Below are 20,692 nucleotides of genomic sequence, written 5' to 3' on the forward strand. Positions count from 1 at the left end.
GGCTCGAGGTGAATTCTCCAGAGAATATCCTGCGGCCTTTTCACATCAGCCCACTCAGACTTGCAGCGGAAAAAAATGTTCGGGGTCTGGCAGGAGAAACTCTGGGTGAATTGCGAGTGAAAAACATGGCTTTAAATAAGTCTCAGAAGTGTTGGAGCAAAAATGAATCCCACAGTCACTCATCAGATTTTCACACTGGGGAACCAACCACGGCTACCCCACACACATCACCACCACTCTTTATTTGAATCTTTTAGGCTGTGTCTGAAACCACGTAGTAACATACAGTACTGTCAGTCGGCCATGCAATTTACCAACAATATACAAATAGTCATTGTTATACAGCTAAGCCATTATTTTAATATCATTTGGCCTAAGCCTAAGCCACTGGATAGCCAAAGAACGGCAATGCATTGTGGGGCATTTGAGTATGAAAAGTGACCTGCTGACCTAAAAATCATGACCAATATAGTTTACAACTGGGCCCTTCTGAGGCCTTTACTGCCAATCCTCTTAATTATTAATCATTGATTGGTTGGTTAATTACATTTGGTTCAACATGCCCAAATACATCAACTTGTTATTCTTTTGGCACTCTCTAGCAATGGCGATTCTAGAGTCTCTTGGGGCCTTAAGCAAGAACCATTTGGGGTCCCTCCACCCAGCGGTCATCACCATTATGTCTGCCAGTGTCACAATGCTTACTCCTCTTCCTCTTCTTACTTCTCCTAACAACAGATTGTTCCTTTTCATTTTACTTCTTTGGGCAACGAGAGCAAGTCCCGTCAAATTGGGGAGGTTTCCTATGCTGTCATTGCAAAACATTTCCACTGCTTTGGTTCAAGTTTGTTACTTCAGGGGCCCCCTACTGGTCCAAGGCCCCAAGCAGTTCAAATTCAATTCAAATTCAAAAAACTTTATTTGTTCCCGGGGGGCAATTCAAAGGCACACAGAGCAGTAAATTAACAACAGCGCAAGTACGAAACATTTTAAACCTAAAATATAAAGTGTCAATTTAAATACAACTTAAAGCTTAGACTTAACTTAAAATACAAAATATAAAAAGAATAGATATAAGTGGACAGTGAGCGGACTAACAGATGTAAACAGCACTGTTTACAGTTGTTTGCCTTGCCTTGTTGACAAGAAGCGCCTCTGTTCTCTAGGCATGAATAAGTAATCGTTGTGTTTTTGTGATGTGTTACAACATACAGTTAGCCCCTTGTTTGTGTTGACAGACATTTTAAAACACACTCACCACACGGTGTTCTAAAAAACACAAGTCATTACGTGCCATCTTGTACCTACAGTACATCTGAGCTCGCTTTGTGTGGGGGAAAACAAACAAAAAATATATATTTTCTGCCATCCAGCCCTTTTTTTCCCACCAGTGCTGTAAATCACCAAGAATGACAGCAAAGTGCTTCCTATACACTCAGTGACAGTAATAACACCACTCAAGTGCGTGGCAGTGTGCGTGTACATGAACATAAGAAGATTTGTGGTGTTTGTGATTTTGACTTTAAATGAGGAAAAGCCATCCTCTGAAACTCATCTGACTTTCAACATCAATTCTCATTCTGAAGAAGCTCCCATGAGGCCGAGGCAATGCAGGAGGAGAGGAGTTAGCCTGCAAGGATGTTTCCTGATACAGTATGCATGGCTTGTATCTGCCCCAATGCTCATATCCAGTTCCTTCACTGCATACTAAAATGAAAGCGGACGCGTTCCGCCTGGGGCTGTTTGTTCACAGCAAAAAGATTAAAAATCAGTGAATCCTCTTTGTTTATCCTTTCTCCGGTAAAAAAACAAATATCAAAATTGTTTCCACAGCGGTGATCTTGGAATGCCTGAGGGGAAAGAAAATGCACCATCGGGGGACACCCGAGAGAGCCCTTTATCCCCGTTTCTGCCTCAGAGTGAGGAGCACTTTATCACGATTTTTCCACTTTAAAAGGGCACTTTATCATGTTTCATCCAACAGAGGGGCATCCAAGAGGGCACTTTGCCCCCCCCCATCCCCCTAGCCCACCCCACATTTCGAGTCCACTGCAGCATGTGCTATATCAAAAAAGAAAATACATCTTCCATCAAGACTTACATCACTCAAACCCGACCCTGCTTTTAAAATGTGCATTGGAGAGGACAAAGACGTATTAGATTAAATACAGATTAAGTTGATCACTAAAAACAGCTGCAGAACATTTTATAGAGGACTAATGCTTCCTGAGATAAACCAATGTCATTTTCAAATCCAACATTAAAGGCTATGACTCATTTGCTGCTAGTACTTCCTCTCTGACGTTCCTGAACTTTATGATTCTCCCCCATTTTGCAGGTGCACATTTATACTGCCATTATTCAAGTAGCAAACACTGCTTTCCCAGTAGTTACAGCGCCCCCTCCTGGCCTGGAGCACGTCGTTGTGAGGACCTGACATGCAGAGTTTTTCATGGGTTTTTGTTATCTGTTTTTTTCCTTCACTTTCTCTCTACTTTATAATAATTTGAATTATGTTCACAAATAGATACTTGTTTGGAGGTATTTTATATGATTTAATTTCTGCTGTTTTTTATGGACATCTTTTGGGCTGTACTTGCACTTGTGGACCGCTGTACATAAATATGTCAAGATCTGAGCCAAAACATCCTTTTTTTCTGCGATATACAAAGTAGTCTTCTTGCTATACCCCATCAGACTAACTAGTCTGTATAGAGCGCCACAGGAATGAGTCCTAAAACCCTGAAGTAAGTTAGCATTTGAGCGCCATGGGGTCTAACATCTAAAAGTCAACGGGGATTTTGAATGTGTTTGTGGTTAACGCCTGAAATAAGGTCTGTGGTTAACAGAAGCTGAAGAGATGTTGGTGTTTTGATAGACCACATAAACTACGTTAGGTAATACCTCCACTTGTGAAGTTTGAAGTTTTTACTCGTCTTTAAAAAGGCGGTTGCTAACAAGCGGCTAAATGTGACTACAGTGGTTGTCGGGGACATTAAAGGTCATCACGCCGGACACAGAGGGCGGGAACTCTCTCACTAGTCGGAGATGTCTCCTGTAGGTTTAATCTTTAGGTTAAGGTGAATATTATGTTAGTAAACTATTTATTAAGCTACGTGGATTAGTTTATCGGAGATCGTCTGAAGCATAACGCTAGTGATGTCACAATCATCCCACCGTGGTGTAGTTAGCTTTAGCATAACGTTAGCTTTTTACTTCTGTCGGCCGCATTAACGCTTCAAACATCATAAAAATGGCGTTCATCTGTGAAGATTAGCCTGCTGAACAAAACGCCTACGCTTCAGAAACGTGTGTTTAACACAGAGATTATTTTCTGCAATGATCCAAAATCCAATGAAAGATTCCCATAGGCGAATTCTTGTTAGACGCCATGGCGATGCTACTTCCGGGTTGGCCTACAAAAATACGTCATGTGGTTTGTTCTCTATTGTTGTTCAAGAAACATGGAGTAAGAAGGCATAAAATCCTCTAACTGTACACCCACTGCTGTAAAATCGGGCACACAAACACTCCCACAGAATAAACATTTAAATTGTTTTAGTACCATTTACCAATCTGAAATATTTAGTCCAGATTAAACTGAAGAGTCAAACATCTGAAGACAAATTTCATGAAGACAACGTACAATATCTAGAAACACAAGCTTATTTCTGGGCAGGTCACCAGAGTGTCAAAAGGGCCAACACAAATCTCCCTCAAAGAAAAACAGCCTTCGGGAAAAAAACACACTTTGATTTCACGTTTTTATATAAAAATGACGCAAATTGAATTATATAAGAGACGTTGTGCCAACTGACTCATCCTCAGAGGTTTCCCCACACCGTTTAAAATCCCTACAGTTCTTAATACAGTTGATTCAGAAAAGGGACGATCTCTCTTGGCAGTGTCTACATTTAGCTCGGATCCATGGTGGCCTGTTTTATTTCCTAGTAAAAGAAAAGGGAGTGTTTGCATGCTGATAAATCAGATTTCGGGGTGAAAATAACCCACTGTGATGAACTTTTTTAACCTGATGAATCAGATCAGACATCCCTCCTCGCCTCTGCCCTTTGTACTCTGCTCTCTCGTGAAGAGCCGGCTGTTTATCCAAGCAAAAACAAGATACTCTGCAGTATGGAGTATCAGAATAGATTGCACGTTTAGAGCCACAGAAGCAAAGCAACAGTGCAAAGCCTGTGGTTGGAATGAGTACACTAAGGGCTTGATTTTTTTGAGTGGTAATCAGAAGAGGATGCAGCAGCCTTGCAATCAAAATTTTTTTTATTTCAACATGTCCCTGAGTGGTGAGTTTTAAAACACTTTTTTGATGATAGGTAGCAACAGTAGTAGGCATACAATGATCGCTATGATGCCCAAACGTGATCTAGGAATGCTTAATGTTGGCTGTGCATTATTAACTATAATGCTTTATTATATATAACTAAACTCCGTCCAGCACTGCTCAACACCTGAAGTGAAAAATTTATCAAGTGTGTCCTAATTTATTCCCTTTAGGCAGAAAATGGACAGACATGGTAAAAACCCCCGACACCTACATCAATGAGATTCAGACATGAATAGTCATGAACCTAAACAACACATGGTGTAAGCAGCTGCCATTAAAGCTTATTTTAAAAATAAATCAGTAATATTTTATGTATTATTTTTCCGGTAACATGCAGCCTACGCTTTGTCTTAACTTCATCACGTATATCGTACACTACAATTGCTAAATCATTGCTAAACCATTGCCATTCAATTTGGCTTGGGCATTACACGACCTCACAATGTGATTATTTGCAGTTTAAACCTTTTATAAAATATTACAAATATCTGAACACATATGGACATATTCTGCTTAAACCAACAACACTCTTTTACACACATATTTGACATAATACATTTGGATAGTCATATTATGAACTGTTACATCTTAAATAAAGTCAAAATACTTGAATAATAGATCTGACTTGACAATTAAAGCACTTTTTTGTACATGCCTTTACTTAATCTACTTTGTAACTGTGTGTATAGCTAAAGACAAATCCTGCCCTGTGCATCCTTTTTAAATGACTAACTTACATCTAACATTGGTATACCACCTGGGTCTAATGTTAGCAAAGACTCTTCGGTCTGCACCACGTCATCAGGCTCTGTAGAGACCACCATTACTAATACCTGAATGAAACGGGTTTTAGCTGATGGCCTGGTTGAATTTTCATGATTGTAAAGACTCATCACTATTTGTTTAATAAAGAAGTTTATTGTAGTTAATTAGACCCATACTTGTCGTATTATATGATCAAAATCGGAAATGATTCTTTTTTTATTCTTATATTTAGGGTAGGGTTAGGAAAAATAAGGAAACGTGCTTATTAAAGTAGCAGTAAACGTCCTCCTTAATTTATGAGGTTTCTTATCAGTAATGTAGAAGTGTTCATACAGAGGCTGTTAGGATTAAACACCACCAGTTCTGTAATATGACATCTGGATGACGTACACACTCCTAACTGTTAAACATGGGGAGTCTTTCCTTTCTCTACCACACATTTCATTATATCGTGAACACAATCTAAGCCTTTAAGCACCGAAACCTTGCTGACTTTAACTGACGTCACCTGTGTGATCAGCCTGAGTGTCTGCATGAGACCTGGTTTTAAGAGTTCAATCGCTGTGCGGGGAGCATGGGCAGCACTTTGTGAAATCACAGTACTCAAACTAACGGCTATTTGTGTGGTCAGGAAACCGGGATTATTTTCAAAATGCAGTCGTATGGATTTATTTATTTCAGTCTGAGTCTAACCCAACATGTCATCATGGGACAAACAAACACACACAGATCAATGCAGCAATATGTGTGTTTGCTCTTAATGCTGATTGAAATCCATGGCTGTCGCTGTTTTAGATTCACAATACCGCACACAGATGGTTATTCCCTGACGCGAATGCTGCAAAAAGAAACAGTGAATGAATATATATTTCCCTGAGGTTTTCACCTTTTTTGTATTTCGATTTTGTATACTGTCGACTGCAAAGAAAACATGTAATCATAAAATCAAAATCCTTTGTTTTTTTTAGCAAACAAACAACAGAGAATCTTATACTACAATTCTACAATTCTACAATTCACTTAGCAGACGCTTTTATCCAAAGTGACGTACATCAGAGAGTAAGTACAACACAAGCAAGGATCTAGAAAAAAGGGAACAATGTGAGTAAGAGCAAACGATCAGCTTTGAGTCTGATTGGACACACAGGTGCTGACAGGAAGTGACCAGAGGCAAAGCACAACATTGAGGGCAGTTCTTGAGAGCTCTAATCAGTATAGAAACCATCTTATAAGTCGTCGTTATCAAACAAAAACCATCGTCATTACCATCATCATCATCAATAATATGGAGACCATCATCATTAAGTTAGTAGCTATTCATGAAAGAGCTGGGTCTTTAGCTTTTTCTTAAAGGTGCAGAGGGACTCTGCAGATCACATGGAGTTTGGAAGTTCATTCCACCACCGGGGGGCGACAGAGGAGAAGAGTCTTGTCAGTGTCTTAGGACCCTGTTGTGAAGGTTGGATCAGACACTGAAAGAATAATGTACTTGACAGTGTTTTGTGTAGGAATTAGCAATGAAATACAAGTGTGGGCAAAATAGTATTTTTGTGTATTTTTTTCCATTTAAAGCTTTACTGTCTAAAGTGTTGAACCCCGATGCTTTATTCCTTTGTTTTTGACTTATCCTTACAACTACCACATTTTCCCTGCTGTATCACATAAATCAGCCACTTAACCTTTTCATAAAATTCATCTTTACATTTGCAACCTTTCACGATGACTTTTTGTCCTCAGTGGGGCCACAAGGAGGCGTGAGTCAGGGGGCCACAGACAGGTCAGGGGACTCTCAAATACACAGGCATTGTTGGTTCTGGTCTCTTTGATATAATTCAGTCTGATAATGATTTATTCATTTCAAATCTGATAAAACTGCATGTATGGACAAAACGCACAATACTATCTGACTGGGCTTTCTGAATGTTTGGTTTTAGGATTGAAAGTCAAAGGCTGCACATTGTTTGTTTGCTTATACTTAAAGAGAATGATAGCAATGTATGCTTTCTGCTTGATTTGTGTTAGGAGAAAGAGCTGAGCTTTCTGGGCTGCAGGAAAGGTACACAGAGAGATTATTCTGCTGGCAAAGGAAACATATCAGAGCTCATGTCTTGGTGCAACACAGGAAATTGAGTATTATGGAAAAGAGGGGGCATTTAATTAATTGGAAAAAACTAATAACATAGGCAAAAAAAAAGAAAAATCCAAACATGTTTACTCCCATCCCTCTTGTGTTTCCATCTGTCGACCGTCATTACTGAATGCTGTTTTGCACACCTGTCCTGTAGTCATATAAGGAGTGATGATTATAGGATTTTCATTAGAACGGTGACAATTTTTTTTTTTTATCTTAATGTGTTTTTTATGCTTGTTGTCTCAATAACACATCATTCACCAGCTGAAAATGAGCAGGCTAAAGACTATTACTATTACACATATTCCATAATAATGATCGCCGTTGACAAGCAGAATTAATTCGGGGATTATTACATCCCACTAGAATTCATATGGATGATATTCAACGTCATATTAACCTTTGAGGAACATCAGGATTGAACGTCCTCCCGTTTCTGACCATTCGACTGGAAAAGCAAATCCAACACGATCAGTATAAAGCAGTTTCCCCTGGCTTCATGTTTACTCCATTCAAATCAGCAGTGTTGAATCAGAACCACATTATTTTGAGGGTAAACATGTCATTTTAATTGGATGTACAGCTAAGACTTTGATATTTTGGTACTTTTTTTTCCCACTTGTTAACTGAAAAACAGCTTTGATGCTTACTGACTTTATGCAGCTGAAGGCAAATGTCTGCCTGAATAAAAACTTAAAGCCTGGGGATGCTTTTAAAAAAACGATTTAATGCATTCCTTCAGCTGAAAGGATTTTGAAGGCCATGTTTTTGTCTTGTTTTTCCACTATTTTCTGGCATTTCTAGCTGTGGTGCTGCTACATTTTAACCACTGATCCTTGTCTTCGTGCTGAATATGACTGACATGTTGTTGTTTAGGTGTTCTTCTCATGAGAACCACAGACATGATGAATGTGCTGCCACTCTCTGATATTGCCAGTTTTTTTTATTCTACCTCGGTGTCACTCTCACTCGTGCTAGGTAAAGCCCGCTGACCAACATGGAGACAACCAACAAATCCATTTTTGCTCATGACTAAAACTAACTGATAATATTTGTCAATAAGCCACCTGGTTTCTGATTTTACTTCCTCCCCTTATGAATATTCACCCCTTCAAAATAAAATACACAAACAATAAAGACTACAGAAGCAGGAGTGAGAGTGAGCCCAGGTGAAGCTACTAATTGCACAACGAGGTACACCTGGCCTCAGTGCTTAAAAGGCCAGTGCTGGCTGCAGAAAGAGACGCATTTTGAGTTGGGACTGCTGTGCTGCTCAGTCAGGCATCGTCTGTTGTCTCTTGTTTTGCTTTAGATCTTTGTTATCATTTAGTGTGTCATATTGTAATAAATCCCTTTGTTTTGACTTTTGTTAAGGTGGTTAGTGTCTTTTAATGGGTCAATGTATGGTTTGCTGTTAGACCCATAGGGCCGCCTTATGGTGGGGCGTAACACGCACACACACACAGACAGACACACACACTCAGACAGACACAGACAGACACAGACAGACAGATCAACCATCCAGTATGCATGAAATAAAACATTTTCCCCCCCAATGCTTTCCCCCCTCCCATATAAATGAACCCGATTGGATCTAATCTGCATAAATGTGCAGGCATTACAATAGATACAAATAAGACTCAATACCTATGTACAATTTGAAAACATTTGGTAAAATTAGACCTGTACATTTTAAACTATGACATTTAATTAAACTTCTTTTGTTGTTCTAAAAGAAATAACTAAGAGGTTTGTATACCGCCACTCAGTTCTGTTATCTTTTTTAAAAAAATACATACAACTGTTTAAACTGAAAGCTACTTAAACAATCATGTCTTTGCATCCAGACTTTATGCACAAGTCAGTGTTGGTCCACTCCTTTGAAAAATAAAAAAGTCTGCACACGCCCCTACACAGGAAGTCATGTCTGACTGAATACTTGAAAAACTTCTGCTCAACAATCCCTCACCATGACTGAAAGAAAGGAACATTCAGGTAAAAGGTTTACTATTGTACTTCCATCACTTTGTTCAGTTAGTCACATGGCTTTCTGAATAAAGGCACAGGGTTATGATGTCTTTCTTCTCGCTGTACAATTCTGCTCTTTCACAAACTGCTGAGTCAGTGGGTACTAACAGAACACCTGTTAAACTACTAGAGCATAATACTGCAGTAGATCTATAGAATAAGAAGTGATTCATATGAGTCATCATACATCATGCTAGTGTCCACTGGTCTGTTCTTTTCCAGCAGACCTGAGGTAAAGTGACAGAGAAGGTGACTTACAGCAAAGACGAGTGGAAATTGGACACTTAAAAGACCCGAAGGGGGCTTCAGCGCTCTCTGCAGTATAAATTAAACCCTTGTTTGAAACCAACCTTGAACAGCTGGTGATCAATAATGATATATATCATAGAGCATGTGGTGTGAGTTAGTGCCCCTGCAGTGATGTGAGGCTAGTGTGAAGGAAATACTACAGGTCGAGGAAGGTGGCGTTGAGATTTAGAGATGAAGTTAATAATCTGAGTCAGACGTTAATGTGGTTGTTTGCAGTTTAACTTAAACACTTTGCCAACTCCTTACATAGACACGCACCAAAGGACTGCAAAACTGATGATTTAATGTTTTTTTTTTAAAGGAAACTACTTGGAGAACAACATGTACCAGGTGGTGAATTTCATTCTTGGTGTTTGTGGACACACGTTAGTGTACATTCTCGATTGAAGTGATGTCGACTTTATTTATTGTATGTTTTTTTTTTTTTTTTCAATCATCAGGTACAGACCTCATTAAAGGCTTTATATGTGATTTTTTGATCCAGCAGATGTCGCCCTTGAGCACCAGCATGAAACCAAAACAACTCGTGCTGCATTGTTGTGTTAGCATGCTAATGCTAGCGATCTTTATTATGCTGGTATCTTCACACTGCATGTAAATTTACCTGAAATGAGCGTGATCTAGAAACACAGTTAAGCAGTGAGTACAGTATGTTATTCTTCTTTTCTCTAGTCCCTCAATTAAACAACTTTTATACACGAGGGGAGGAGTCAGCCGGCCGTCCTGGCGATGTAAACAAACTGAAGATAGGACTCTGAAAACTCTGAAAGCATCACAGACAGTGGGACTCGGGTGTTACACCCATTGTAGACAGTCATGACTCACAGAGTTATTTTCAGAGGATATTCTTGATTTCTACATTTAAGTGTGAAAAATCACATAGAAAGACTTTAATGTACCTAGAAAAACAACTCATCGAGATGAAGGTGCACGTAGTCACTATTACCCTTCTATTGAACAAACTGCCTCCTGAGTCTGCTGAGAACTTTATGTCAAGCAGTCCTTTAAACATTTCTTTTCTCCGATGGATTTGGCCTTCATGTTGCTTTTTGTGTGTTTATGTGTGACTGTACTTAAAGGAAGCATGAGCGACTTGTTTCCCTTGAGCACCAGCGTGAAATTAAAACAAACTGCTGTTTAGCCTCACCTCCACCATACTGAAGCCTCCACTCTCCTCCAGCGACACACCTCCAACCCCCCTAATCCTCGCTTTCGCACAAAAGGAGTCAAGTTCAAAGGGCGGACAAAATTGTCCTTGAATCAAGCTGCAAATGCCTGAGTCCTGCATTGTTGTGTTAATGGTTATGTTAGCACTCTTTAATTAGCTGGTAGCTTCACATTGCATGAATATTTATACGGAATGACCGTGATCTAAAAACGCTCAAGTGAGTATATTATTCTTCTTTTCTCTAGTTCAAAAAAACAGGCAAGGAGAGGAGCAGGCTGTCTCGTCTTCTGTATGTAAACATGGCCTCAACAACAACACAGCCAGCGGGACTCGTGCTTCTCATTCATTGTAGACAGTCGTGGGTTTCTGTAGTAAAAAAAACATCTTCCTTTATTCTTTTTTGCATTTGAAGGATAGGATTTAAAAGTTGTATTTATTATATGACTTTTGCTCTGCCATCCTCAAGGTTGCTGAATCTCATGAATTCAGTCTGATGTGCTGTTCCAAAGCTTCCAACCGGAGTACTTTGCATTTGTGAATTCAGTGTCTGGATTTTCTTGCCAAATCCTGCAAATAAATAAAAAGCTTGCAGGTGTCACAAAAGAAACGTTTGTATATGTCCGCTGGTGCCAGGTGCCCAACTGACTCAGTGAACAGCACTGAGATAACAACTGCCTCCAGCATGCACAGCCATGCTGAGTAAAGCCCTGCGTACAAAAGCCTCGCACAAACCGCTCAATACAGGAGCCCAGAGGGACAACAAAGTCAAAATATGCGCATGCTGATTTCAAAAACCCAGTATGACACATAGTAGCATATTTTATTTTTTCAAATATATTAATTCCGTTCTGTTTATCTGTGAGGGCAAATAAAAAGCCGCAGGTGCAAAAACCAGAAGCAAAAAAAACGTCAATGCAACAAAAAAAAGATAAGAAACTGAAAGAAAAAAAAGTCATTTGTGAAAGAAATGTGATAAAAACCAAATAAATACAACGTGGTAAGGCTTCAGCTGTTCCATGAGGAAACCCAAAATGAGAACTATCTGCGGTGTTTGTTTGATTATCTTTGCGTCAGTGTCAAGTTGTGTGTTCAGTATTGCATATGGGCTTAGCAAGAGGACTGAATAGTCATTTTTAATCAGTCCCATACAGAAGCCTGTAGAGAAGCAGCTTTGCAGTATAGTCACTACATTCAGTGGAGTACCAAATATATACGGTCACCTTGATTGGTCATTGCAGTGTTCAAATCATTTGACAACTCAAGCAATGTAAGTATTATCTTTTATCAATGAATCAAAGGAGCAACATGTAAGTCTGACATGTAGCGTTAAAAAATGGGTACTGCAGTCCAAATTCAAAACATTGGAGAGATGTCTCCATCCTCCCTAGAGTCCATGTGCTTGTTGCCATGTTCCAGACACAGAAGCTTCAGTGTTTAGCCACTTTTCTGTTCTTGGAGCTTATTAGAAAATGCTGAGGCTTTTTTAGGTTCAGGTAGAATCAGTTATATCTGCCTGCCCACCATTGCTGCAACACCGCTTGATCTGCTGTTTGCGTCCACAACGGCCATTGGGGGTTCCTTAACCCTAACCCTACCTCCTTTGGTCAAAACAAACTACTCTCTGCAGTGGAATCAAAACTTAGGAGGAGGACATAATGGCTGCTACGTTGTTGTAAGAAGAAGCCAGCACTTCATCAAATCATGTTTCCTCTAATGTCTGATGATCTTTTTAAAGTGTAAATCTTTCATCAAAATCACAGTTTGATGTGAAATAATGTACAAAGCACTAACCTACACAGACTATAGTGCAACAACAGGAACAGCTGCTATCAAACTGAAGACCTGACATGGAAAAAAGCCTCAGTACTTATATGTGGAATACTTTTTTCATGTTCTTTTTCAAAAACTAGAAAAAATCTCTTTTGCAAGTACAATGCTCATAAGTTGCTACTGAAAATATTAATCTTTTAAAACAGAAAACAGATACTTTTTTATAGTTTTACGATGGTTTCCAAGTAGAATGGTTTCTGTAAGACCCCAAAAATCATCAAATTAAAGGAATAGCTTCACAATATTAAGATCTAATCAAAGGTTATATTATGTAAAAATGTTTTAAGCCCTTCACATGTAGGCATTAGTGATCTGTACAAGCCTCTGAGCTTACGTCTAGATTGTCATGTGAAGCTCCTTTTAAACACTTAAAGGAAGTCTTTTGGTCTTTTGGGATAAACAAAAAGCAAACATACACATGCACAAGAATCGACAACTCATTGTTTTTATCATCAAATTCCTCCGAATGTTATCAGAAGTATGCATTGAGCGTGTTTGCATTGAATTTCTTCCTCTATCTGTCACAGCCCCCTCTGGGTGTCCAGATTTAACAACATGTAACACGTCTGGGAAAGCCCTGGCCTGCTCTCTTTGTCTTCTGTGTGAAAAAAAGACAAAGAGATGAAGTAAAAATCTAAAAAATAGATGTCCTTATCCATCATTGACATTTCCTGTAACAAAGGTTTGATTGACAAAAGATGAAGTTCCCCAGGTTGTTCGGATGTGGGGAAAAAAAACTCTGGTTATTTCTTTAGACGAGATACCTGTGGGAGGTCATTAACAGCATGATGCAGGAATTTCTGAATCTGACAGCTAACCCTGCTCAGTGGAACATTTCACATTTGGCTGGAAAAAAGGTAGGAATACAAAGTAGACTGAAAGCTTGACTGATGTATTTTTTTTGTTCCTTGGCCAGTTAAATATTTAAGCAGACACATCCAAAAACATTTGCCATTAGATAACAGAAATTCAAGCACAGAAATGCCAAAACGAGTTACAAACTTTGTCCACTAGAGGGCAGTGATAAGCTAACTTTTTAATCACTTTTTTGTGTGGACAGAAAGCTAACCTGTGACATGTCCCTGTGACATCATGTCTGTCCATGGCAGCTGTTTCATAATGATGCACCAGCATCAGACATATATGCAGTCTACTATATCTCTATAGTTTTTAAGTCTGACATCACAATGGCCTTTGCACATGCTGAGACCTCCAGACAAAGGGTCCTCCACCAGGAATGACATTATTTCCACAAATGAGTGTTTACAACTTTAAATCATGTGAGTCATGCCAGTGAAGTCATTAAACAGATGTTGCGGTGAGACACCATGCTCTCACTCCACACATCAGTCCTCACAGTCATCTGTGTGCTGCAACATGGAATGTCAGCCTTTTGAATGTAATCTATAGGGTTCCTTTTTTTTTTTTAGTTCCCGTAGTACAATAATAATAATAGGCTAATACATTTATCTATATGGCACCTTGCAAAAGTGCTTTACACCCCCAGATAAAACACTGCACACAGTCAGGGTAATATAACATAAAAATATTGAGCGTATGGGGTCAGAGCTGTTCATAGAGCAAGATAAAGTACTAAGGTTATATGGACCAATTCAAATTAAACAATTGCCAGTTAAACCAGTAAGCTCTTTAAATAATATAACAATAAAAGAATGTGGACAGTAAAAGGAGGTGAAATAAAAAATAATTAAAAAAGCATACTATGAACAGATTTACTCTAAAAAAGGCCACTATATGTAGCCTAAATGTAGGTTTTAAGGAGTGATTTAAAAGAAGGCAGGTATTGTTTAGATATCATTAGTTCTTAAGGTATGTGATGATTTGTAGCCCTGATGCTTTATATGACTTGTATTAATAGTTTGGGTCATTTGGTCACTTCTGAAAATGTTGAACGAAAATTTGTAGTACATGATAAACCAACATTTGAAGCACAGATTTCAGTATGTAAAAGTACATTGAAGTCAATTTTTGGTGATGTTGGTTTCCAAAAAATGTGTTGTTCTTGTTGTCTAGGCTACTTTCTTTGGCTGGTATAGCCTACCTGAAATTATTTTCTCAAACATATACCAGTAGCAGGTGTGTTTCTGCTCAGGCATTTTGCAAAGTAAGTCGGGAATACACTGATGGTCTTACCGAAGCAGGAGTTGATGAAGCCGTACCAGCTGCAGCCGCTGCGCCCCAGCAGCCACTTCCCGCGGACACTGGAGGCGAAGCTGAGCGTGGTGCCGAACAAACACACCAGCATGTCGCTCACGCTGATGTTCAGCAGCAGCATGTTCACCGGCGTCCGCAGCTTCTTGAATTTGCAGAACAGCAGCAGCACGACAAAGTTGTTGAGGAAGCCGAAAGTCATGATAAAGCCCAGCACCACGGACAGCGCCACGAAGCCCGCCGGGGAGAGCTTCCCTCTGCCCGCAGGTGCGTCCTCCAGATCCTGGTCATCGCTCAGGTTGAAGCTGTAATTCAGACCAGCCTGACCAGAAAACATCCTGCTGTCCATTCATCGGAGCTTGTGTCCACTCTGAAGCGGCTTTTTGCTAGTTTTGACTTTTCACCGCGCTCCTCTGGAAAGTTTATGAATTGCAGTTTGTCTCCTTGCTGCTTTTCCTCTGGGACATCAGAACAGAGCACTTCATCTTTTCAAAACGCATATCCACTGATATAAAAAAAAAACATTCAGCTAGAAAGCTGACACGGAAGCAAGAGCAAAAAAATAAAAAATAAAAAGGCTGTAAAAGCAAATAGGAAAAGTGCCACCTGTTTGTTCCCTGAACGCACCGCGCCTTTACTTATTTAAATTCAGCGCATTTCAGCTTCTTGTGACGCCATGATATCTTGGGATAACTACCATCAATCGCAACATTTTTACACAAGAATCTAGCTTCTCCTCCCTGCTCTGTTCTTCTTCTTTTTTTTACGTGTGGGGAGACTGTCATTTAGAAATCCCCAGTTTTCATTTCATTGTAATCCGCGCTCACAGTGGACGCTCCGGCTACATGGACAGTGATGTGTAAAGTGCGCGCTGCTCCGCTATTCAGCATCTTATAAAGGCGACTCTTACGTCACAAGATACTGGGATGACAGGGGCCAAGGGGGAGGGGGGGGGGCGTTTGTGTGTCTATGTGTAGCCTATAATGTGTGTGTGTTCTTTTAATTCTGTCTTTATTTATGGTTCCATAAGTCACTTTTTTCCCTCCCTTCCTTTTTTTTTCTGTTTCTGACAGCAGGATGGTTATTTGACAGATGAATGCTGATTGTACATTGCAGACGTTCTGGGAAGGGTCATCACAGCACATTAATAATCCAGAACAGAGATACTCAAGTTACTTTGCCCAGGGGGCCCCTTTTGACGAAATGACAGGAGGCCAGCTGGGGCGAGTAATTACACAAAAAAATAACAAATAATAATAATATGTGAAAATGAATGAATCTTAATATGCTCCAAACATATCCTTCTCTAAAATATATTAATATTATTTACGCTCAGGTTTCCAAGTATCTTACATTCTCAACACAGCGCTTTGTGGAGATGGTTGTCCACCAATGAGGTTCTGTTCGAGGTTTCTGCTTTTTAAAATATCTATTATTTAGTCTCTGTTGCCAACTGCTTCATAAATGAATGATTGGTCTTATTAAAACAAAGAATTCTGTCCATACATGCTCTTTATGTCAAGTGGCATCTACCTATGAGCTAACCTTTGTTGGGATTTGGTTCTGAATACACAGAAATTATAATAATTTGTAATTTTATCGAAAGTTAGATTGTTGGGATAGACTTACTATCCCAACAATCTGGGGAAAGTTGAGCTAAAGAAACGTTTACTTTTTTTATGCGTCTTTTTTTTTCTTTAAGAAACAACCGGAAATGAGATCAGATGTTTGTATCACACATCTGTTTCATCTCCCTTGCCTCAAGGACAACATGTGTGAACCAACATATGTTCACTGAAATGTCACAGCTTCTGCAGACACTCCTGCAGCTTCCAAGATAACGCCGAGGGACATACATACATCTATACTGAACATTAACTGACTGTTGGAAATACAAATTGTATAAAGGGAATTAACTTGTGAACATGCAAATTAAAAAAAATAAATTGGCATGCCTCCTGGAACCGTGTCGGGCCGGAGGCACATTTACAAACCTGCATATTAAAAACAACTTAAATTAAATTTAAGAAGCCTAAATGCCACTTAAGACCTACTATTCCTACTACAAATGTTACAAAATTAGAATGATTCAGCTATACTTTTAGAGTTTTTCCTACACAAATGGTACAAACGACTCTCACTATGCTCACAGTGAACTCAAGAGAAAATACATTTTCCTGTTCTGGAGTTGACTGACGTCTCGGTTGGATTAGATCGACTTCACTTTCTCCTTTCTTCTTCAGACGGTTGCGGCTGGATATAAAGCACAGCAGGTATATTAATAACACTGATACCATGCTGCAGTAAATAAACCTTTAGCTGCACAAGGTATTCCCAAGTCGAGTAATGATGTGAAAAAATCTTACTTACACCCTTCACTGGTTACATGAAAAGTTAGGTTTGCTGTTTGTTTGATCATTTCTTTCAAATGCTGAATTCTTACACGAGCAGTATTGACTTGACCTTTAGCTCTTCTACCTCCTTACCTCCTTGTCTCTTTCTTTATTTGATTTGGCACTGCATGTTCATGTCAATGAAATGTAAACAGATAGCCACACATGATATAAAAGTAGAGTCAGTAGCATGTTTGTTGCAGACTGTGAACACAATATTCCAATTGGGCCCCTCCTCCTGGGCTCATCGCCACCAGAAGAGAACGCCTCCCGCAGAACTTGGCGAGTAAGTTCACTGCTATACGTACACTGCAAGCGAATATAATGTTTGTTGTGACGGGAAACGCTGATAATTCAGCAAGCTAACCTCCGGTGTTTGGCACCTGCCTGTCCAACAGGCCAACTCCGCATCCGCTGGATGAAAGCCAACACAAGGTTCAACCCCCGTTTTGGAACGGAGCTTAAGCCGCTTTATGGTTTGCCTTCACTTTGATTATATTTTTTCTACTTTGCTTGTTGGTCCGAAATATTTGCCGGTTTGAATGGCATCCAATTGCTGAATTGGATCCTCTCCCAAGTTCCCTTGGGTGCTGTCTTCGGCTGGGGGAAACAAGTCCACTCCCCACCCAGAAACATCCCGAAACAATCAGAATATCAAAATACAAAATACAAGTGATAAGTGATGATTGAGCATCATTACTTTTGTATAAGTCTATATATACTGTATATATTTATCTTGTATTTTTAGGAAGAAGCTACTGACCCATCTTAAAATGTAAAAAAAAACATTCTTGGCTTTTAATGTCATTCACCAAATACCAAAGATATTTCTCATAAAAGTCAACAGAACTATAGAGCAACCTGTCAACTGTCCCCAGAGTGACTTTGATGGAAAGTGGGTGTTTCAGACTAAAAATAGTCTTGTGTTGAAAAAAACAACAACACATATATTAACAACACATAATATAGTGTGGGCATGGTACAGGTAATGGTGAAAGGATGGAAAACACAGCTCTGTCTGAGTCAAGAGTTTGAGAGCTTAACAGAAGCCAGCACACTGCAAAGTGGTCTATAAAACTACGAGGTTGGATTTCACATTTTGAAGATTTACTGTTTCAAAGGAGAAAAATCACCTCAAAATGACCCTAGTTTAAATAAATAAAGCTACAGGAAATCATGTCTGATATTCTCAGAGATTAAATAAACTCATAGGGAAAGTAAAAAAAAAACTAGGAGGAAATCAATTTGAATATTCTTTAAGATCATTACGTCATAAAAGCTGCTGGGAGTGTGAACTTGCCAGAAAACCGAACATGTTGTGAAAAAAGTTCAACTATTTGCTAATGATGTTGTGTTGTGTTTGTTTATTTATTTGAAGGAAGGCTTTGTTGGCCCTTGAAATCACATTCATTGTAACACTTCTCTGCCTGCTCCCCCCACACTTTCTTCACAAACTTCTCCCTCGAGCTCTTCGTCTCACTCACTTTTTGTGCATACAAACGAGTGAAACACAGCAGATGCCTTTAGGGAGTCCAAAAATGTGTGCCATTAGCTTTATTTCAATGCGTCATTGCGTCTCAGCTCCTCTCGCCTTCAGACATGTTCACACCATCCAGTTCATCCAATCGCTGGAGTTCACTTATGTGAACGTCAGAACCTTCACTGATGAACATTTTCTGGAAGTACTTGAATCTAGTTTTTCAACAGTGTTACAATGGAACCTAAATGGTGAAAAGGTTATGTTTGAATTTAATGATATATGATTAATTTTGGTACTGCTCACAAAGTACAGCTGCCCTAACTCTTGTTATTTACATTTAATTTCCAGGGGTGCTGGTGGCACAGTGGTGCAGTGGTTGGTCACGCTCACTCCATGTGTGGAGGCTGTGGTCCCTCAAGTGGCCGGCCCAGGCTCCTTTCCTGCATCTCATTCCCCACTCTCTCTCTCTCTCCCTCATTTCCAATTATATCCACTGTCCTATCTCTCCATTAAAGGCACAGAAAGTCCAAAAATAAATCTTTAAAAATTAACAAAATTAAAAACTTAATTTCCAGACTTCATCTTCCATTTGAATATTTTCATTTACAAGAGAACTTCATCAAACTCAAACTTGACATTTTGATTTGAGCGCTTCCTTTGTATGATGTCGTTCATTGAACATATTACTTTCTCTCCCTTTTTTTTCTGTCTCCCTTTTCTTCTCTCTTTTTAATTTAATTTTTTTATTTCACATGTCCGAAAAAAACTTCAAAATTCACTCTGACGTCTGATCCACACAATCACATTCCCATTCACTCTTCATCAAGCTAGCTGGGGTTTTTTTTTGCATTTTTTTTGTACACTTAACATGTAGCTTTTAAATGAATAAAACTGCGTACAATTGATGTTTTCATAACCTAAAGATCATTAAAGACATTCTGTTGACAAATGTGCGAGCTGCTGATAACCTTTTATTAAGTACAGCTTGATCATCACTTCAAGTTGAACAATTTCCTCTTTGAAATGAATAAATCAAAGCAACAATATAAGGCCATTTAAAGCATGAGCTGCAGTATTTTGATTGCATTTTGAATTGCCTTGTAAGTAGCCTACTATTTATAAATACGCCACCATTACAACAGCAAGCCAAGCACAGCCTAATTGTGCAGTAAGTAAATGTTGCCTCCTTGAATTAACTGAGCCAGAGGCACTGTGATACACTCAGGAGGCGTACTTAGATGCTGAGCTCATTCCTGTTGTCAGAGTGACAATTTGTACAAAATTCTGCCTTACTTTTTATTCTCAAGATTGATAAAAAGAAATCATCCAGGCATTTATCATTGATGTGTATAATGTGGAACATAAGTAAAAAATGTCAAATGCTACATGTGAAGTTTGTAAGGAAGTAACAGTTTATATATATAGCACCTTTCAAGAGCAGATGTCACAAAGTGCTTCACAATAAAACAATAACAGATTACAAACAGTCACATAAAATTAAATACAGACACATCAAACGGAGGGAAGTCTGAACAAATGGGTCCTTAGCTGCTTTTTTAAAAGTGTCCACAGCCTCAAAGGCACAGTCTCCTTTGGTTTTTAGGCTTTTAGCGAGGAACATGCAGCAGAACTTGGTCAGAGGAACCTCAGGGAGCTGCTGGTAGTATAAGGCCTCAGCAGCTCAGTAACATAAGCTTCACCATGCGAGGCTCTAAACACAAAAATAAGAACATGATCTGCTGCTCTATCCACACATGTATTGTTGTTAGTTGTTGTGTACAGTTATTTATCAGAATCAGAATCAGAAATACTTTATTAATCCCAGGGGCAAATTTGTTTGCTACAGTTGCTCACCAAAAATCAGTAGGAAGTTCAGATAAGTTCACAATATAAAATAAAAATAGTATAACAATATAATAAGCATAAGTACCAAGTGAAAGTAATAATAAAGTAGTATAAGTAATAAGCTATGTTCAAGCACAGGCAATTGAAAATATAAACAATATTTACAAATATGAATATAAAATGTATAAATTTAATATTTATTCATCAGTACTAATTTGGAGACAGA

General features: G+C 39.0%; 1 protein-coding gene across 1 annotated transcript in view; it reads right to left on the reverse strand.

Annotated features, from left to right (window-relative positions):
* Nucleotides 1-15,617, reverse strand: part of tmtops2b (teleost multiple tissue opsin 2b) — a 36,450-nt gene extending 20,833 nt beyond the window's left edge. Inside the window, exon 1 of the mRNA XM_020655362.3 lies at nt 14,731-15,617. Within this exon, the coding sequence (XP_020511018.1) occupies nt 14,731-15,097 (367 nt within the window). The 5' untranslated portion in view covers nt 15,098-15,617. The remainder of the gene's footprint in view (nt 1-14,730) is intronic.
* Nucleotides 15,618-20,692: the final 5,075 nt, after the last annotated feature.

This window comes from Labrus bergylta, chromosome 13 (assembly GCF_963930695.1).
Source record: "Labrus bergylta chromosome 13, fLabBer1.1, whole genome shotgun sequence".
Lineage (NCBI taxonomy): Eukaryota > Metazoa > Chordata > Actinopteri > Labriformes > Labridae > Labrus > Labrus bergylta.